General features: G+C 42.2%; 1 protein-coding gene across 2 annotated transcripts in view; it reads right to left on the bottom strand.

The window, feature by feature from the left end:
* Positions 1-22,643, bottom strand: part of DSCAM (DS cell adhesion molecule) — a 745,695-nt gene that overhangs the window by 223,169 nt on the left and 499,883 nt on the right. For both annotated transcript variants that reach the window (XM_082722200.1, XM_082722199.1), the window contains exons 10-11: positions 19,188-19,307; positions 1,504-1,677 (exon numbers count right to left, since the gene is read on the bottom strand). In XM_082722200.1, coding sequence (XP_082578326.1) covers positions 1,504-1,677; positions 19,188-19,307 — 294 coding nt within the window. The remainder of the gene's footprint in view (positions 1-1,503; positions 1,678-19,187; positions 19,308-22,643) is intronic.

Genomic DNA, 22,643 nt, shown 5'->3' with positions numbered 1-22,643 from the left:
ATTCATGAGGGTAAAGCCCATGGATGATGTATTTACATCCTCCATATCTTGTATCCTTGTATCTATTAGAGCACAAATACATACTTATGGATGGGGAAGATTTTTATGATTTTAAAATATATCAAAGTTACAAAATATAACCAAATTTATAAAACAAATATATTTGACTAAATATAACCAGATTACAAAATATATTTCTTTTATTGAGGAAAGATGGGTCAGTATTGGTTCACATTGGTCCTCAGCTCTTGGTTTTCCTTAGTAGCTCATCAATTATTATTTTTTAATTACCATTCCAACTTTGGACTTAGATGTTCTAACCATTTGTCTTCAGATTCTTGCAAATCAATTCTTCCATAGTATAAATTTAGAAGACAAATTTATATACTGGACATCTATAAAACATATTTTAAAGCAACCCTATTTCAGAACTGTAATTTTTTGATGATATAAAAGTATAGCAAATAAATGAATTCTGGAATATTAAAGAGAAATTTTTAAAAAAATTATATCAAATAAATAGCTTGATATTTTTATTGTTATGTTGGAAATAATAGACTAACTAGAATAAATTCTTACTGAAATAGGACAGAGACCAGTCTTTGTGCAACCAACTTAAATATATTACACACATACACAGACACACACACACACACACACACACACTACTCAGTTTCACTTTTAAATTCAATCCCCCTTATAAGTGATATGGTAGAGGTCCTTTCCAGTCTATCCATAATACAATTAAAAAAAGGAAAGGCTGATCAAAGCCTTGTCAGGATGAAATCACAATTTATCCAACAGAAAATTATATACATGGACAAAGATGTAAGTCATTCGCTATAAATTAGATGCACAACCATTTGTTAAAAAGCAGCATACAGTGAAAGTTGGCCCATTTAATGTCCTTTCTTTGATGGTTCAGTTACCAAAGTACAAAAATAATTTCATTATATGTTGCTTTCCAAATAAAATGGGTCAGCAACATGGACCCTAGGCAGGGTGTTACATGTGACCATCTCATAGTTTTGTGTCTTTGGTAATGAGGTTTCCAGTTGCTCGATTTCATAAGGATCTTTAAAAGGAAACGCATGGCCAAGGCAGTTTGCTAATGATAGAATGCTTGGAAACAGACCCTGATAAGAGCACATATGACACCATGCATTAGGCTCTTCTGCAATAAAATCAACAGAATAGGAATGTGGGTATTAAAGTCAGAGGCCCATTCACTTGTTGGGCTGCCCAGAGCCTGTACCCAAGGCCATGGCAACCAAAGGGGGAGGAACATGTGGCCCCAGACATGGGGTCACACGGTCAGGCTATTATGTCTGGCTGGATTTCTGCCCTCATCTTCAGTAGTGTTCCCAAGAGAGCAAAACCTCAAACCTCAGCTGGAGTGAACCAATGTTTTGTTTTGTTTCTAAACAAGTGGTATAGGAGACAATGGAAAATTGAGGCACAGAAAGACCTATTTAGGTAAAACAAAGCATTCTTCTTCCTTACTTTTGACCGTGAGGTACATGGACTTGCTGACGTCCGCGCCCACATCGTTGCTGACCTTGCACAGGTAGTAGCCGCTGTCTTCCTCCACGACGTGCTTGATCAGTAAGGACCCGTTGCTCAGGACCTGAATTCGGCCATTGAGGGCAATGGGTTGGAACTGGGGAACCCCAGCACCTGGAGGAGAAGGAAAGGAGGGAGAATGATGCAATGCGATGCACAGTGAGTTCAAGTTCACGCAGACGAGTAATGAGAAGGGAGGGGAATTTATATCCAGAGGGCAGTCATGGGATCCACCATTCCCCCCCCCCCCCAATGTGGACATCCCTGTTTGGAGAGAAACACATTTACTTCAAATGACACTAATTCAAACTCTGGGATAAAGAGGAAGAGAACTTACAGGTCATTTCTACACACACACACACACACACCCCAAATTTGATGAGTGTTAAGTAGCTGATAAATTATTCAAAGACATCCCATGCAACAAGCACAGTGGTTGTCTCTCCTGAGACTAAATAGAAGCCTTGTGTGCCCAGGGAATTCATATAAACAAGGGATTAACCTGCTACATTGCTTCCCCCTGTGTGAGGGGCATTGTTTGGGACTAGGAGGGTATGATTTAAGCTTTGAAGGGCTGACAGAGCTTCTCTATTTTGCGGCCTGAGTCTGTGGATTTGGGGAGAGGGTGCAAGGGTGAGGACCAATTGCATGTGTCTGGAGAAAGCCCATAGCATGAGCCATGCACATGCTCTAGAGAGGGCCTGCTGGTCTCTGTGGCCCCAGATCCTGTGTGGGAGCCGAGCACATGTGCCATCACCATACTACTCATGCAGGAAACATCAGCCTTTATATCCGGGGATGGAGAAGGAAGATACTTCCTCCTCTTGTCTCTATGCCAAACTGATCACTTACCTATTGGCATCCCTCAGCCCACAGCGACAGGGACTGTGGCTGTGCCTTCCCTTCCTTCATTTCTACACCAAGTGTCTCAGCCCCACCAAAGGGATGAAGGAAATCTGTACTGTATCAATGGGACACTTCAGACTGAATAAGAAGGACAAGCAGAATCCCTACAACAGGTGGTTTCTGTCAAGCAGAAGCGCTACAGAGGACATATGAAAACGTGAACTTAAAAAAATAGAGTTCCCCGACGGCTAAGGATGGAGGAAGACACAAATGAATGCCACTTTCATTCTAACAACGAGAAAGAGAGGCTGTTAATCTACAAATCACTCTTCTCTGAGTAATTCAGAAGGTTTCAGGTGAGTAGGTAAACTCAGTTGCAGAGTTAAAAGTCTGGCAAGGATGTGTGGGTCTATAAAGAGCTGCATCTTTGGCACAGAGTGGGAGGCCAAGGACCTCGGCATGAAAGCAGACGGGAAATAAAGAACTGGCAGTAAGTGTGACCCACCACGGTCTCGACTTGAGTAAAATACGGAGACACACACACAAAAGCAAGAAAAAAGGACCAGAGAGATATGTATCAACAGAATTTGACATGGAGCTCCTCAGTCAGGGCTTTTATGGTAATTATGATTAATATCCATAAACAGGTGGGGTGTTCAGAAAGAATCCTAAAACTATTAAACTATAAAAGAGACAAAAATAATGAAAACAAAAACCACAGTATTAGAGATGAAGAAGTCCTTAAACAAGCTAATCACTGGGTTATACACAGTAGAGGAAAAAATTAGTGAATGTGAAGCTAGGTCAATGGAAAACACCCAAAGATAAAGAAAAAGTGCAAAAGAGTGAAAAATACAAAATGGATTGTCCTGGAGTTCTGAAACTATACCAAATCTTCTAACATTGAAAATTAGAGTCCCAAAAAGAGAAGAAAAAAAAAAGAAAAGGCAGAAGAAATAAGACTTGAAGTACAGAAGACTTGAATACCATTATTAATCAAGTTGATTTAACCAACGTCTACAGAACTCTGTATCCCACAATAGCAGAAGACATACTGTTTTGAGGGCATCTATTTTGACACTTTACCAAAATAGATGATATTGTTAGTCATAATGCAAATGTCAATAGATGTTCTGGGGTAAAAATAATACATGTTATGTTCTCTTTCCACAGCCAAACTAAAATTGAAACCAGTAACACAAATACATCTGGAAAAACACCCAAATATTTGAAAATTAAACAACACATTTCTCAATAACTCATAAGTCAAAGAAGAAATTACCCGAGTAATGAGAAAAATACATATATTTGGAGTTGAACAAAGATATAAAAACACCACAACAAAATTTGTGAGGTGCAGCTAAAAGCAATAGATTAAAGTTTGTAGAATTAAATTATGGTATTAGAAAAGGAAGGGGGAACAGATCTATCTAATCGTCCACTTTAAGAAGCTATTCTGAGACGGGCAAGGAAAACCCAAAGTAAGGAGAAAGACGAGAATGATAAAGAGGACAACTGAAATCAGTAAAATACAAAACAGAAAAACAATAGAGATTATTGATTTTATAAAGCGAAAAGCCAGTTTTTTTCTTTGGAAAAAAAAAAAAACAAACAATATCATAACTAAGCCTCGAGAGGGACTGGTGAGAAGAGAGGACAAAATTTACAAATAACCATAATGAGAGAGGTCACTGCTACAGCCCTTGCTTGAATGGAAAGGATGACAGCAGCATATCAGGAATAACTTTGTGCCAGTGAATTTGAACACTTAGATTAAATAGATACATTTCTTGAAAGACACAAACTATCAAAGATCAATCAGGAAAAAGTGGATGAAGTTAAGTCATATATCTACAAATTAATTTATACTTTAAAAACCTTCCACAAATAACACCAGTTTCAGTAGCCAATATTACCTAATACTTAAAGAAGAAATAAAACCAATTTTACACACTTACAGAAAACGCAAACTCACTTTACAACTGATTTTATAAGGCCAGCATCATCTTGATACCACAATCAGATGAAAAGCATATAAAATAACAACAACAACAACTAGGACCAATATTCCTAATGAACACAGACATAAAAATCCTTAATAAAACAATACCAAATCAGATATATCAACATACACAAAACAATGCATCATGGCCAAATGAGATTTACTTCAAGAAGGCAAGTTTGGTTTACATTCAGAAATTAATCAATGAAACTCATATCAACAGACCAAAATAAAAACACAAGATGACCAACTGAATAGATACATTTTTTTTTTTTTTACAGAATTCAACATCCTGATAAAATCTCATAGCAAACTAGGAACAGAATGAATTAACCTGATAAAAGATTTCTATAGAAAACTCATAAAGAAATCATATATAGTCAAAAAGAACTTCCAAAAAATTGCTAGAATCATAGTGAGCTTAGCAAAGTCATGGCATATCAATATGAACAATTTAAAATTAATTTTATTTATACATATATTAGTTACAAGCAATTGGAAATGAAAATTAAAAAAATACATTTCTAAACATGAAATGTTTAGAAATTCATTTGAAAAGATATGTGGGAGACGGGCCCACTAAGGACTACAAAAGTTCTTGCCAGCAATTAATGAAGACCAAAATAAACGGAGCATGACAACATGCTCCTGGATAAAAATTCGCAATATTTTTAGACAGCAGGAGGAAATCTTTTCTTATAAAGAGCCAAATAATAACTATTCTAGGCTTTGTAGGCCACACTGTTAAAACTACATACTTCTGCCACAAGAGTAGCCATAGAAAATACACAAATAAAGCTGCCTGATTGGGCCCCAATAACATCTATTCAGAAAGACTGCTTGTGGGCAGGATTTGACTTGTGCCCCACATCTGGCTGATATCTGGTTTAAAGGTATGGAAGAAGTAAATGGCTATAATTATAACTTTGGAAGGCAGAGGGCATACACATTTGGATTCGTTTTATGTCACGCATCTGATGTATGAAATAACATAACATTTTAAGTAGAAAACTTTAAATTTATCTTATTCATGAAGAATTCAAAAACAGGGATGAAAAGTTTTAAAGACATAATAGTATTTTTCTAATTGCAACACATCGGGGCATCTGGGTAGCTCAGTCAGTTAAGTGTCTGCCTTCGGCTCAGGTCGTGATCTCAGGGTCCTGGGATTGAGCCCTGCATCCAGGCTTTCTGCTCAGTGGGGAGCCAGCTTCTCTCTTTCCCTTACCCCTCTCTCTGCTCATGCTCTCTCTCTCTCTCAAATAAATAAATACATTATTTACTGCAATACATTACTTTCCACAGCATCAGCTACTATTTTCCAAAGTGAGACAAAATGAACAAAACCAATCTTATCCCTAAATCTGTTCACTCTTTGGGAATAAAGAAGTTGTCAGAATGTTGAAAACGCAAATTTAGAAACATGTATAATATGGATCCTTTAAAACAATTCACGGAAGATTTTAACAAATGTTTGATGAATTATGAACATGCCAGAAAGTGAATGATTGGTTTTGAAAAATAATTAATGAAAGCTATCTGCCAGCTTGCTATGATGGTGCAAACTTGAGAATCCCATATCCGGCATCTGAGAATTTTTTCTGAAAAATAAATGTCCTCTTCTTTCTCAAGACCCAAATCCCATAATTTCCCTTCTTAATATTTTATAAGTTCATATAAAAATGTGCTTTGTTTTTACAAACAGTTACTGAGCAACCACTGGAGTGGCAGACACTGCACATAGCTATGATCACAAAAGACTATAGACCCTCTTTCAGTCATCTCTGAAGCTATCGGTCTCACTGTGGGGAATGTGAGCTACCCTATGGAGAGGTACCTGTACGTATGTCCTCCAACCAGCACTCTGTGAGGACCTGAATCCTGACACACAAGAGTGAACTTGGGGGGCGCCTGGGTGGCTCAGTGGGTTAAGCCGCTGCCTTCAGCTCAGGTCATGATCTCAGAGTCCTGGGATCGAGTCCCACATTGGGCTCTCTGCTCAGCAGGGTGCCTGCTTCCTCCTCTCTCTCTGCCTGCCTCTCTGCCTACTTGTGATCTCTCTCTGTCAAATAAATAAATAAAATCTTTAAAAAAAAAAAAAAAGAGTGAACTTGGGAGGAGACTCTTCTCTGGTTGATCCTTGGCATGACTGCATCCCTGACCAACACCTTAACGGCGATGCTGGGAGAGACCTTGTACCAGACGACTCAGCTAAGCCATACCCAGATGTCTAAACCCAGACATAAGGAGAGAATAAGTGTGCATTATTTCAAGCCACTAATTTGGGGATAATTTGTTACAGAGCAACAGATCACCCATACACTGAGAAACTAGGTAATAAGGTAATCTTAAACCATAGTGAGCCCACAATATTGCTTTTTAAGATTTCTGGTTATAATTATTTTATGATTAGTTGACTTTCTTTCTTATTCCACAAGATAGGACCATGTTGCAAGGAATATCTCCATTTATTAATCAAGGCACTAACAGAGTGGAAGGTGATCTCCTAGGTTAATGCTTGGAGTGAAAATCTGTACTTTTAGTGTAGAAATGCATGAGTAACATGCTTACTGAAGGACACATCAATTTCATTTCAATAAGTGCTGGCTGAGGGTTCATTTTTTCGTCACACATGTATGTGATTGATTGTTTTGACCTTCATCAATAAATTATATATCTCATTATTTTAATTTGCACATTTTGACTATTTTTTGCATATTTCTTTGTTTTTGAGCATTTTTTCACAAATGTATTGGCAATTTTTATGTGTTTTCTTGGTGAACAGTCCATCCATAGGTTTGGCCTATGTGTCTACCCAACTTTCTGTCTTTTCCTTCTTCATTTGCCAAAGCATTTTGGATCTTAAAAAGCATTTGTATACTCTTATTTTACACAAATCTAATATTTTTCTTTTTTTTTAAGTCATGAATAGATGTCAAATATTAGCAACTATTTTTCACTATCTGTTGAAAGGATCATATGCTTTTTCTCCTATAAAAGTTGACCGTTTGTTTTAAAATTTTGGTGTTATACATTGTAAAATTCCTTTTCATGGATCACATGTTCTTTAGGGTGAAGATAAGAGGATATTATGGAACTTATAACCAAAGCAAAAGCCTTTAATTTTTTAAGTGCTTAAATTTGGTCCACATTTTGAAAACGTGTAAAGGCTATTGATGTCCTTCTCAACATTAATTTCAAGAAAGGAGCAGATCTAGTGGACAGATCTAGTCCAATGCACACAACCCAAAAATTCAGCCACATGTAGGATTTAAGCAATATATCCATAAGTCAGAAAACAGGAAATCTGAAGATGTAATAGGATTTATATAAATTACATAAAACTGTGTATAAAACTCTAAAAACTCTAATGGAATGTTGATAGAGTATGAGCCAGTTATAGGATCATTCATGTCAAAAACATGTATGTTTGCCTTTCCTTAAAGAATTTCCACCAAAAAAATACATCTAATATTTGACACATTTATACCAAAGAAATACAACATAGACTTTTACTGTGTTGCTAAACTGTCTCTATTAAATAGCGGAAAAGGATTATCTATTAATTCCTATCTAGAGTGAGAGAAGCCTCTTCATTCCTAAAAGGTCTTAACTAAGACAGAAATAAAGCATAAATGTATTTGGGAAAAAAAATTAAATGTTTTTTTTTCATGAGGAAATGAACCTAACTTGAAGGGTCATACAATTTATAAATCTGATCATAGTTGCTAAACAGAATAATAGTGAACCAATTCATCTACCATAAGAACAGCAAGCCCAAGGGTTAGTATTTGTTTAATTTTGGGGAAGCAGACCTTGTCACAGTTTGATGCAATTATTGGTCATCCACTTTAGGTTCATCATTATTGTAAAGAGCAAAATTTAACATGGCGTGTACAATATTCAAAATTCTGTAATCTTGTTGGCATGAGGTAAAGCACTGTGGGTAATTAGCTAGAAGATACACTATAGCAGCCAGAAGTCATTAATTAAAAAGCTGTCGATTTTATGTGGATAGCTAGGGTCAAGTGGGGACAATTTTAATGCTCTATTACACGAATAGAAAATGTTAAAGCATTATGTAAGGCACATACTGAATTACTGGGTGTGTTAATGCTGTGTGACCTTTCTTATTTATGGAAAGATATGCTTAGCGGTGTCTCCAAGGACTGAAGGAGTGGTCACAAGAAAGAGAACAGCCAAGGGCCAGCAAGAGAACCCACTTGGAAGGCAGCAGTGAAGATGCTGATTGATTCATCTTTTCTTCCACTCTTGAGTCATTACTGGTCTTGAGTCATTACTAGCCAAGAGAGCACTTGGCTAAGAGTCAGAATTGGAACTTACAGACTATGCCCCTGAGAAAATAGCTTATTTTCTCTGCACCCTTAACTTCACTGGATATGAAACAGGAAGAACAATGCATTTGTATGCTCTGTCAGTTCTTGTTCACCAAAGGCAGCAAGGCTGTGTGAATGTGAGCATCCATGTCTACATTAAGAAACGAAGAATTTGGCCAGCGACTACCTGCAGAGAGTCTCCAAATCTGTTTGATTTGAAGTCAAACAGAACAGTGCAAAGGAGATCTCTCTGTGCTCCCTGGGCTGCACCCAGATGTTTAGGCTCACCAAGAAATGGAAGTCACAATCCCTTTTATCCTTCTGTGGGGGAGGGGTGGTGTTTCCCTGAGGAATGGGTTTGTTTTGCTTGCTCAGGGAAGTGGCTCTCCTCCTCCGGGAAGAGGTGGTGGGTGGCAGGGGGTGAGCAGCTCCAAAGACAGATGTGGAGATGGAGGGGAGATGGAGAGCAGGCAGCAGCAGTGACTCCAGGGGGAGTAGCTGCAAATGGAGCCATTGCTCAGTGACCAAGTGCTGAGCTCTGGTGCCTCGTTCTGGGGAAGAGCCCAGAAGTGGACAGAGGCCGGCTGGAGGCTCTGGTCCAGACCCAGGCTCAAAGGAAGACGCTTCCAAGCTCCACAACACGTGCGTGTGACATTTGTCCCTTTGCTCGCATGGGACATTCTGTGTCCATCCTCAGCCTCCTGTGTCCTGTGTCCATCCTCACTTCCAGAAGAACGTTTTCCCTGCTCTTGAGCGCAGCGGTGGCTGCAGCCACAGTCAGGAATGGCTTCTCCTAGTTCCCGTGTTCTGGAGTTAAAAGTGGTAGCTGGTTTTCTCCCACCCTTCCCCAAACTTTTCACGCCTCTAATTCCTGGTGTTGTCTTCTCACAAATGACCACACCCTAAGTGGGACAGCGTCAGGGTTACCTGCTTTGTAAATCCGAGTACGCTCGCCCTTCAATTCTGTTCCCTCTAGTCCTTTAGGTCTGCACCGCTGGCCCCTCTCCTGCGAAGACCGCCTCGCTTGGGTGGAGCAGCTTCATGCCCGCCCCTGGCTGGCTACCGCTCCCAGCTCACTAGCTCGCACGCCAGCTTCGTGACTTTAACTCTACACCCCACTGGCAAGGATTTCTTTGTACCGTTCAGGTGGGACACTGGCCCCTCACTCACTCGCCAGAAAGTAGGGCCATGGACTGACACCGTCAGCAGGGAGCTCAAGTGACTCCCTCATGCTGATTCCACTGTCGCATTGCATGGCGACTGTGGGTCTCAGGGGCCCCTGCAGCTGCATCGGCCCCACGAGGCCTTCACCGTGTCCCTGGAGCTGGACATCCCCGAACATTTGCCCTCAGTGTGGTGAGAACAAGGAGAAAGAGAGCAGAGGGAGGAGCAGAGAAGAAGAGAGAAGGGCGGGCAAGATAGGCCTGGGGCCTCTGGTCCTGGGGACCCTACCAAGGCTCAGGGAAATTGCAGATTCTTTGGGTAGGGGTAGAGGTATCTTGGAGCTCCTCCCAGGGCCACTAGACGCCACTTATTTTAGCCCAGAGGAAGACCGGAGATTTTCATCCCTGGTGAATTTTACTCTACCATCAAAGGAAGAAAATAAGATAATATGTTGAGTATCCAGCCTTTATTTTCACCACTATGTCACAGAGAGGCGTTGTCTTCTTTTTTGGGTTCTTTGAGCTCTTCCCGGTTTTAATTCCAGATTATGGTGCTGTTGGGGACAGGGACACTGGATAACAGTTGGGCCCAAGAGCCTGGATGAATGGATGAGCCTGGCAGATGAGCCTTAAGCAGGTGTTGCTGGACCGACCTAAGAGGTTTGCTATTGGTCCAGAAAACCAGTGGCTCAGAAGAGGTTGAATGTGAGGTTAGAGACTCAGGGCTCTCTGCCCACAAAAGGAACAGGGTAAGTGGTGAGGCCAGGAGTGCCTGCACACATGCACACGTGTTCTTCCTGTCATCCTGAGACACAGGCCTTGGGGACTGTGGACACTCCTGAGATATCACCTTGATCTTGGGAGAGAAGGGCTGAGCAGGGTCAAGGTGAGGCATTTCAGGAAAAGCCCCTGAAGTAGGAGGAGGCTCTCGAGGTGTCACCTGAGCAGTTGGATCAGATACTGAGCAGTGTTTGTGTCTTGGTCTGACACTGAACATGGCGCATGGAAGCAACCAGGGAACTGTCGCAAGCGTCTGTTTTTATTTCTACAGATTTCAAAACAAAAGAGTTAAGGCCCTGTTGGCTCCTATAATGAGTCTGCAACAAGAGAGGAGGGTTTGGATAGGGGGTGCTGAAGCCAAGCGACACTTGGACACTTGGGGGACCTTGGTGGTAAGGGACAGTCAGGCTCTCTGATAGACTGCACCTATAGGTGCAGAAATGACCACCGTGAACGGCTTTCTGTGGACCATGGGTGTTGCCTGAACACGAGCAAAAGTGCCTTCCCTAAGCAGCAGCCGATGCTCAGACACCTCTGAGGAAAACTGGAACTGGGGGAGCGAAGCCTCTGCTGAGGAGGGAAGGACACAGGCAGGGGCGGGGCGGGGGGAGGCAATCTGAGAGAAACAGGCAGAACAAGGAGGGCCCCACCCCTACCGTAGGCCTCTCTGTGTCCTAGAGAGAAGAAGAAGACAGGAACTCTCCCAAATGAAGGGCAACCTGTCCCTCACTGGAAGAGGAGACATGGGTGGCCACAGAGGATTGACAGACTGTGGTTATGGATGGGCCGCTTTCCACCCAGAAAACTGCAGAGAACCAAACACACTTGCAGGCAGAAGCTTAAAAATACTCATAGCTGCCGACACACAGAAAGAAAGCAATTAAATTATAATGGACATTTTACAAAGATTTAAATAGGGTGCCTGGGTGGCTCATTGGTTAAGCATCTGCCTTTGGCTCAGGTTGTGATCCCATGACCCTGGCATCAAGTGGGGGTGAGGGGTCCTGCTCAGCAGGGAGCCTGCTTCTCCCCTCCCCCACTACTTGTGCTCTACCTCTTGCTATCTTGTGCTCTCTCAAATAAATAAATGAAATCTTAAAAAAAAAAAAATTCATTGGCTGGGAAGGCCTGATGTTTTAATGAGGTCCCTGTTCTCCACGTTAACCTTTAAATGTATTACAATCTCCCAAAGTTTTCAGAATAGATTTTTCTGGAACTTGGTACAATTATCCTGACATTCATCTAGAAGAACTAAACAGACAAAACTCCATGTGAGAAAGTCAGGATAATTTTAGGTGTGTGGGGGGATGGGGTGACTGGGGGCTGGGCATTGAGGAGGGCATGGGATGTGATGAGCATTGGGTGTTATGCACAACTAATGAATCACTGAGCAATACATAAAAAATGAATGATGTACTATATATTGGCTAATTGAATTTAAATTAAAAAAGGGAAAAAGAAAAAAATACAGGACATTTTTAGAAAATAAATCAAGACAGCGTCATTGTACTAGATATTAAAATATATTTGGAAGAGAGAACCCTCTAATATACATGGTCCCGATGCCAGTGGACAGATCAGAGTAAAAGAAAAGATACAAAACAGACTTCAGTGGACACATTTTTTCTTTCATGGACTATAAAGCGGTACATGTTCGTGGGGGAAGGTTGGGTTACCCATGGTTTTAAAACCACTGGTATCCATATAAGCTTAGGATGATGACCATTGATGTTACTGACTAATTGCTATGTGCCAGTCGCCAGGATTAATGCTTTCTATGCGCCATCTTACTAAATTATCCCATGACCCCCCTTATTTCATCTGCCAGACACATGAGGAAGCTGTGGTTCACACAGGTTAAATAATTTCTGTGCAGTAACATAGCCAGACCATGCTGTGACTGGGGTCTGAACTCAGCTGACTTTCTTAACAGATGGTTTCCTAACTACTTCTCCTAGATTCCCAACTTCATTTATTTTCTCTGGGGGGGAAAAAAAGCCCAAATTTAATACAGCTTAGTGTATAAACAATAGGGTTTGAGGTTCAAAGATGGCAGCATAAAACCAGCATTTCCTCTCTTCCTGAAAACCAACCTCTTAAGCACAAATAGGAAAAAGAGCGATGGAATAGCTCAGCCACAAAGGAGGTAAATGGTCAACGAGCAGAAGTATGTGCAGAAAGACAGGGACAGATGACCGTGGGTGTGAATCTGAGCAAGCACCGACAGAGGATGTGTCGTCAGAGTGGGGGCACATCCAAGGGGCCCAACCAGCACCCAGGACCATAGGGTGCCCAGACTGGGTGGGGCTGGAGCTTCCCCTGCACCTGCTGTGGCTCTTGGAATCAGACCGGCAGGATGAAGGGAGAAGCCACGTCCTTGGACAAAGTCATCTCTTTCTGGGGCTGTGAATTTTCCTCAATCGGGAGTTCTCGAAAGGAAGCCAGCATGTAGCAGCGACACTATGATAGAAACGGGAAAAGCAACCAGGTAATGGGATCGCACCAGAAAAACGTTGCCGTGAGTTAGACGAAAGCTGTGAACCAAACAGCCGCTTGTCTAAGAAGCCAGAGCTCAAGCAAGAGTGAAATATGAACCAGCAGAAGTGGCGAAAGGTGGAGGAAAAATAAAATCACCAACGTGAAGGAAAAACTGGAGCGCGTGTAAAGAAGAGCAGACTCGCTGGGGTGAAAGGTGGAGAAAATAAACATGGGAAAACCATACTGAGTCAACGGCTAAAAACCCAGAGAGGAAACAGCTCTTGCAACGGATGGTGACGCCACAGTGGGGAGCCTGCAGAAGAGAATGAAAAGCAGGGAAGGGAACCAATATTTACAGAAGCGATTTAAATCCTGTTTTCTTAAATTAAAGATGTTTAGAATCTGTTGTATTAAATGGCACACCGCCGTGGTGCAACACCAGGCCCAGACGACGCAACCGCCGGCTCTGAAATCAGCTCTTTGGTACACGCCGCAGAATGATTCAGTCCCTTCTATCGGGAAGTCAGGCAGGCCCCATTCCCTCCCAGGAAGTAATGTCAGCCCCCGTCTCCGACTGGCCCAGCCAGCTCTATGTGTGCAAAAGGAACAGACAAGCCATCGTGAACAGAGCAAAGCTTGGAAGAGGGCTCACTGGGAAAGGGTGGCTAAGGACCAGTGACAGCACAGGGTTGATGTCGCAGCAGAGGAAAATCCAGAGTTCGGCATCAGCGGCAGACCAGCAAGTGGAAGGTGTGAGCTCTGACAGTGCAGAAATCATTTATCCAAAAAAAGAAGAAAGAAAGAAAGAAAGAAAAGAAAAAAAAAAGAAAAAGGAAAAGAAAAAGAAAAGTATACTTGGGAAGTTCCTCTTTGCTTATCCTGGGGATTGAGGGCTGTGTCCACAGAGAGGGAAGCCCACACTTCTGAGCTGACTGCAGTCTGACTTGCCCTCCAGGGGTGGGAGTGTGCCATGTCTTCTCCTCTTGGCTCACAGCCACAGCCAGCCCAGCAGCCTGGCAGATTCTGAGCAGCTTCTCCTCCTGCCCTGCTGTCACCCAGACCTGAGCCCTGTTACGGCTCGGGGGCTCCTCGCGGGCTCCAGCCGCAGGTCCTGCTTCCACATCCTGCTGATGCACAGACACCCCACCCTTCCCGGGTTGTTCCAGCAGCCTCCTAGTTTGGGGTCAGCATGGCAGCAGAAGAAAGGGGAGAGCATCACTGTCCCAACTGTGACCCCCACTCACCCCCACCTTGGCATCACCACACCCTTGTGATGACTGAGGGACAGCTGACCTCCGGGAAACTCTCAGATCTCCTTTCACTCTGGCCTGGCTTCAAGGTCTTCCTCCATGTTTCTGGAACATTCTGGGCACAAACACATTTCTGCCCCTGCCTTTGGGACCAGCTGGATCCTTGACCTTCCCCGCTTGCCCTACAGACGTGCACAAATCTCGTGTCCCCTCTCTTTCAGGCTTCACTGACATTCCCTTCTCCCCGGCCTTCCCTAACAACTTGACCTGAAATGCACACTTCTCCCACTCCTCTCCGACCCTTACACACCCAGGCATGCTCTGACCCTTGCCCTTGAATGTTTCCATGACAATACTTTTCTGGGGTCAGAAGTACCCTTGTCCCTTGGCAGAGAGCAAAGGATGCCCCAGCAGACCATAGGCCAAGCACTGGCTGATGCAGCCCCTCCTTGGGCCTGAGTGGCTAACAAGGGGAGGGCCCCCAAGACAGCTGCTGAAACTCACTCCTACCACCAAACATTTCTGGGAACACAGATGAGGCCCACTATGGTATTCAGCCCTGATTTAAAAAAAAGAAAAATCTCTTTAGACAAGAAGTCTTGTTTGTCCATGTTAAAGGACAAAAATGTCACAGACAGAATTGGATGTTTCAGACTTAGTGCATCCAGACCCAAGGTCCAAGGTCAAACTGTCAGAATGCTGTCTTCCCACAAAGACTGCTTCCTTCCTGCACCAGCCACCCTCAAGCCACTGCATTTACTCTGGAACTCTGCAGCTTCAGGGTTAAACTGTTACAGCTCTCAGACGAACAACCCAAGTCTCTTTTGTTTACATCTTTTTGTCACACATAAGGAAGCTGCCCTCATGTTCTTAGTAAATATTTGATTATTGGGAACACGTTCCATAAGCAAGGCTAAATTTTTCCTAAGAAACTTCTTTATCACTTATATAATTAAAGTGATAATATACAATCTCCCTCTTTGCTATCAGAAGATATTTAAAAATAAGCATCGGGGCACCCGGGTGGCCCAGTCAGGTAAGCTGCCAACTCTGAGTTTAGGCTCAAGCCCTGATTTCAGGGTCCTGGGATCAAGCCCCACACCAGGCAATGCTCAGTAGGGAGTCTGCTTGCAATGCTCTCTCCCTCTTCCTCTGTCCCTCCCCCAGCTCATGTACTCTCTCCCTCTCTCTCTCTCAAATAAATCTTTAAAAATAAGCAGACCTAGGGCATCCGGGTGGCTCAGTTGGTTAAGTGTCTGCCTTCAGCTGGGATCATGATCCTGGGATCCTGGGATTGAGTCCTGTATCAGGCTCCCTGCTCCATGGGGAGCCTGCTTCTGCCTCTGCCTCTCTCTCTCTCTCTCTCTCTCTGTCTCTCATGAATAAAGAAATTAAATCTTTAAAAAAAAAATAAGTAGACCTCTTATTTTAAAAAAAATAATAAAAATAAGTATAACCCCTGGTGGTATTTTCATTGTAGGAAACAGGCAGTAGTGTGACCTGTGGAAGGTTGGTACAGAAATCCAATTCTGGCCAGTGGCCAAGGGATTTTGAAAGTGATAGAAATTGCTTGCTCTGAGCCAGCAATTCTACTGGTAGAAATGTATCCCTGGGAAAGAATGCACACCTACAAAGTTCGGTGAGATAGAGTCACTGTGACATTTTTAGGATAGTGAAAAGGCAGAAGGAAGCTAACATACACTGTGCAGCAAAATGTCGGGCACACCCAGCTGCCAAGTGTCCATCCTGCCCTTTTATTTCATGAAATAGCCCAAGTTGTAAGCATGGCTGCCGCGTGCGCAGCTACAAAGCATCTTGCAGACCTCTGGGGGTTGTTGTTTGTTTGTTTGTTTGTTTTGATGCTTATTACTTGGTTTGTTAGAGAGATCTCCTTTTGAAGTAAAACGAAGAGAGGGGCGGCAGGGATGGAGAGAGGGGCGGGTTTTCAACTATTCCCCAGGGCCAGCAGCAGCAACACAGAGAGGCCCTTGCCTCTGTGTTTAACCAGGACAGCTTTCTGTGCCTGATGAGGACTGTCACACGCCAGGCCACCGGGGCTGAGGACATGGAACCCACGGAATCATGGTTTGCAGTTCCACCATAAAAACGAGTTGGAGGGGGGCGCGATGCCAAGGAGACACCAGAGAGAAGTGGCGGAGGGGCTGGTCTCTGGAGCAGACCAGCAGAACTGATTTACGGACATTCTGGAGAGGTTCCTGTGGGGGGATGACTCAAGTCGGGTGGCAGCTCTCTCCCTTCTGTGGAAAAGTTAGAAGTGGCCACGGAGCTCAGCAGGGGGAGCTGCTTGCCAACAGGGACAGAACAAAGGTGTAAGCAGTTTGGGTCCCTGATACCCTAGAGGAAAAAACAAACTGGTCTTGAACTGTCCAGACTCCTCATGAGAGAAAGAGTAAACCCTTGTGGCTTCAAGTCACTGAGCCCAATCCTTACAAAGGCAAAGCAATGGAGGGATCTATGGAAGTGTTAATGGGAACACTACACAGGGATTAAAAAGTCTTAGTGATCACCCATGCTTATTGAGACAGAAAGACATTCACAGCATATTGATAACTGAAGAAAGGAGATCATAAGTCTGGAAGAATCATGATCAATGAAAAAAGCCTGTAAAATTATATGAAAAATATATATATATATATGTTTGTAGGGTGGCAGGTCTGAAAGGCTAGCCAAAAACACTAAGAGTAGTTATCTTTACCTTTGAATGATGCTATTTGGAGGGAACTTAACTTTATAAAATATTTGTTGCAATTTGTTTGTTTCTTGGAGACTTCATATTGCACAAAAAAGTTAAAAATAAAAAAAGGCTACAGTAACTTACTTTGCCCATCAGTGATGGGAAGGAATAAAATGTCATCAGATCCATGACTGATGAAGCACTATGCGTGTATGAGAAACACTCTATCAAACAAATAAGACATGGAGAGAAGCAAGTAAGTAACACGAATAAGAAACTTCCCAAAAGGGAAGCAGAAGTGATCAGTCAACAGAGGATAACAATGTTTCAACATTGTTAGTAATCCAAATATGCAAATTAAAACAGAAAGTGCTTTCAACTATCACACTGTAAAGTTTAAGAATAAAAAGATACTTCCGAATTGGTGGGAGGCAGGGGCACACACGACTCACCCTGCAGTATTTTCCAAAGGGCCCTGGGCCAGCACAGATCGGAAAGGCATAAATGTGGTCATGCTACTGTGCTTCTGAGGACTTCCCTAAAGAAGACAATCACACACTGCCCCATATGCATATCCAAGGCTGTTTATCCCGTGGAGTTCATAGTACGGAGAAACTAAAAATAATCTCATGGGGAAAGGGGGAGACTTGCACAAGGGCAAATGTTAGAAATAATTCTGAAGAAGGTGAGTGTTGTGGGGAATGTTCGTAATACCAGACATGACATATATACAAACTAAGTTAAATGCATGCTGTTTGTTTTCCTGTAATGTGTAACATGCGGCTTCAAATACAACCTAAAATAAAAAGTCATGTGGGCAGATACTCTGAATAATAGGCATTAGCTTTTTGAATAAACTGCTTATACATGGACAATGCATGTGGCAGCCTATAGGGTAGTAGCCTCAGGGAATTCTAAAAAAATTTAATTGATTTCCTCCTGTAAGGAAGCAGCTTCTAGCACCCTCTTCCCCTGCTCCCTTCTCTCTCCCTCTGGAAGGAAATATATCGGAAAGGAGGTGTAAGTGGCCCATTTGTTTTGCTTTCCTTCTGTTATTTTCATAATAAGGAAATGCAACAGGTTACTTTAAAAAGCAACACCTGGAACACAAACCATGATAAAGTGAACAAATAAATAGTACACTCAGAACAATTGAACACACATAGTAGGTTTTAGATTGTTAAGAGACTGTGATTTATTTGCTTGTTTATCTCACCCATGTGCCTTTGACCTTCAACCATTTGATCCATAAATTATTGAGAAAAGATGAGTGAATAAGAAAAGAGAGAGAACTCTAAAATGCTGGTGAGCCCAGGGAAGAACCCTTCCCTGGAGGAGACTGTAAGATGGACACAAAGGATCTCTATGGTGTCTAGAATGTTCCCCATTAGCCTGCATGTCACATGTTTCTATTTCTGGAACGTTTACAGCCTTACAGTAAAACTGGCGAGGCCACTTTGCTTTTGCAGAGAAAGCATGATTCAAATATGGTATTTAAATATGACAGACACATTCAAACAAAGAACACTGGATGCTCAACATGGGACACAGGTGTGAGTGTTTTGAAAAGACTGTACCAGACAAACAATATGGAATTTGTCTATTCTAAGATAACCAGGTAAATAAATCAATCAACAATTTTATTTTTAATCTTCTAAACCCGCTTAATGTCATATGTATACTTTCTGGGGAAATGCTTTTCAAACAATGAGCAATTCTGACCATTGGTTCTTTCATCCGCATATGGAAGGGTGTGTGGTGCTCTCCCAGCAGATCACGGTCACACCATTCAAGCGGGCAACACAGACCTTTCCCGGGAGCTGAAATAACTTCCACTGACTCCCTGCCCCAGACGTGATCTTTCCCAGGGCAGGCTATACAAGACCAGGCACTCCTGGTCCAAACTAAAAACACTCAGATGGACCAGTAGGGGTAAGCTGAGAAGACAGAGTTGGTGAAGGTAGAAATGTATTTCCTTGCCAGAAGCAAGTCTGGAAGGATTTGAAATGTTCCTCTAAGTCTTTAGATTCAAACATGTTTGGCAGGCAATGAGCAAACCAAGTAACGTCATACCTTTAGAGAACTTCCACACTATGGTGGGTACAGGGTAGCCCTCGGCAGAGCAGTTGAGGACGACAGCCTTGCCATAAATCCCGTCCTGGTCCCGTGGTTGAACCACAAATTTGGGAGGAACTGAAAAGAGATAAATGTCACCTTTAGTTCAGACAACAACACAACTTATTTTAATACCTGTAGGTATGGATTTGAAGAACTCCAAGAATTTTAATGAACATTAAAATACAAACAATGTTTGTATGTTAAGATACATGAAAAATTGGACAACAATATTTGTGAGCTAGAACAAATTAGGAAAATGACCTCATTTTTCCTAATGAGGAATAAATCATTTTCCTAATAAATCAATGAGATTCTTCAAATTGAAGTTACTTTGCACCTGGAAAAACTGGGCTCATGTGTGGAAGTTGACTAAACCACAGGTATGTGACATTGTTTTTTATCTGTGTTACAGAAAATCTTCAGCAATCCAATCCATGGCAAATAGAATCAGGACCACAATTGGAAGAACAAAAAGTAATTATCGATAGTAAGTATTCCTCTTGGGTGTGTACTGCTCAAAGCATTTGTGTTTGTTCTTCTTCTAACAGAAGATGAAGGGAAAATTAATAGGCATCCCCTAAAGACAATAAAGAACATAGCATGGTATTGAACTTTGCCCAAAAATCTGATGAAGACACATAGACCATTATTCTTGATGTCAGCACTCTCCTGGGCCAATAGGGGACAATGGAGGTTAACTAAAGTGAGGTACCACGATGGCTTTATAATAAGTGTACTTATCCAAAAAAAAAAAAAAAAAAAAAAACCCAGATTAAATAACTGAGTATTTGGTAACTTTTGTGAGGAGCTGAAAAAAATGCATCCCTACCCAAAACATACACATGCCCTCTGTGTAGAACATACCTGTCAAGAGAAGGCAAATGCCTTGTTAAGTTATTGCTATTCTAAGAGTATTTGGGCTTCCTCTGAAAGAGATGGTACAGGTACTTCTAGAAAAGGCAGCATGTGAAGGTATTAGAATCTCAGAAACTTTTCCATCAAAATCAGAATCCCAGAAAATTCTTCATCCCAAAATGATTAATTATATGATGAACTTCCAAAAAAGCAATCACAGTACTATGTAAGAGGATATGGACTGTGTCCCCTGTATGTCAGACCCTTAATATGAGTGTTCTTCCTCTCCTTTTCATAATTCTTGGTAAAAGCTAATCTTGTCTGCTTTGCAGATTCTGTAATTCTTGCTTTAGACAAAAATGGGCCTATGTGTTATAAATCAATAGGGAGTCCAACCATCACATGAATGGACTGATAGAAAGATCAGAATCTAGGTGAGTTAGATGCTTAAAAGCATGATGAAATGATATAAACCATAGTGAAGATCATTGTGGTCATAAAACACCCTAGGAAGAGGAAATGGTAGACATGAGAAGCAGCAGGAGATGGAACTCTCTGCTGTTTCTGAAAGAGATGACAGTGATGGCTAGGAGTACAGAGCCAAGGACTAAACACCAGTGCTTGAGCTCCAACTCTGTTTCTTCCAGTTGGATGATCTGGTGCAAGTTATCAAATATCTCTTGGCTTCAATTTCCTTATCTGTAAATTGGGGATAATTATAGCACTGATTTTATCAGACTGGTGTGGGGATCAAATGGATTATGATTGCAAATGTCTCAGAACAGTGCCTGGAAGTTATGGAGTACTCTTAAGTGTGCTGGTTAATTTAATAAATGCGGGTATGTCCAGCTTTAACATATCCTTAACAAACACAAACCCCAGCTTGCAAATTAAATAATTTATATGGCCAATAGGTCTCTTCAATATTGCTTAACTATTAATCAATTTTATTTCATTTAGATGATATCCTGAGACACACATATTCAATAAAATGTAAATATATTTAAATTGGGTGATAAGGGATGACTCTTCCATGCTCAGAAAGTTATTTCTAGGAAAAATGCTGGAGATTATTAGAGCAAAGTTTCTAGTAAAAATAATCAACCTCAAGGATAGATTGCAAAGTTTGAGGCACCATACCAAAATCACTCTGGCCAGATGGAAGGAAAATATACAGTCATCTATAGTCTATGCTCTGGCTCAAATTCTGCTGATAGAAGAAAACCCTTTGTCAAATGCGTAGGGTAACTAATTGCTTGTATTTCCTCTGGAAACATGTCTAATTCTAATTGATCCATGACCCTCCCCTCAATTTGGTTCCAATCCAAAGGGACATTACTTAAAAACTGATCAAAGAGGTTTACATGGGAAATAACCATTGACATATTGCAAGTGGAAGGTAATTATAGGTGGAAATGGCCCATAAAACCGCAAATTATCTTTCATATCTTCCTCTTTCATCTCCTTGTATCAAATGCTCATGGCTCTTCCTCCAAACTCTATCACATATCCTCAAAGTCTCTTCATCTCTTCACTGCCATGCTCTCATCACAATGGGCAGGCAGGGTGTGTGGTGAAGTGCCACACACACTCCCTCCCTCTGGTTTCAGCACACCAAGGGCTGGACAGTTCCACACACCTGCCAGGGTGCCCACCAAGAGCACGAGTCTCTCTGCTGTCTGGGGCCTCCTCGGGAGTCTTACATTCTTCCTCACTTTCACTGGTGCGACACAGAAATGTGGGAGACAAACATGTAACAATGAGAGGGCGGGGAGGGGAGTGCCCCTCCTCTCCAATCCATCCCGTGGAACAATTCTGAGGCACATTCTATGGCTGTGCTTCTCACACATTGGAGGGCATCACAATCACCTGAAGAGCTGGCTCAAACATGAGTTGCTGAACCCTATCTTCCAAAGTCCTGCCTCAGTGGGTCTGAGGAGGGATCCAAGACACTGTCTTTCAAATAATCTACCAGTGACGCTGAGGCTGCTGGTCCAGAGACAACACTTTGAGAATCACTGTTCCATGGGTCTCCTCAGGATTCTTCAGAGTACCAATGAGTCCCAGAGGCCCACAGCATCAACCAGCTCATTAAAACAACTTTAACTGATATCTTCTCTCTCCTTCTGATCTCATTCTCACCGCCCCCATTTCTCACTCTCGAACCCAGGAATCACATCTCAATCATGGACAGCCAATCAGCAGCCAATCATGGACCTCGAACTCTGCTTTCAGAGGAACTCCCCTTCAACAAGGCCCATATTGGTTCTTAGCTGGTTCCTGGAGCAGCCTGCTAACAGATCTACTGGCACCTACAGGCCGACTTCAATCCGTTCCTCACACAGTGGCTGGAAGAATCCAAGACACGGACTGGATGAAGTGAATCCCTGCTTCAAACCAGCAGTGCATTCCCATTGTTCCTTGATACAATCCAGACGCTTACAACACTCTGAAGGCTCTTTATGACTTATTTGACACTCCCCTCTGGCTGTTGTAAGACCCCATCTATCCCCACCCCCATGACTGCTTTTGCTGCTGAGTCTTCACATAAGCTTC

Source organism: Mustela nivalis (genome assembly GCF_964662115.1).
Source record: "Mustela nivalis genome assembly, chromosome: 1".
Lineage (NCBI taxonomy): Eukaryota > Metazoa > Chordata > Mammalia > Carnivora > Mustelidae > Mustela > Mustela nivalis.
This window is presented reverse-complemented; position numbering and strand designations above follow the sequence as displayed.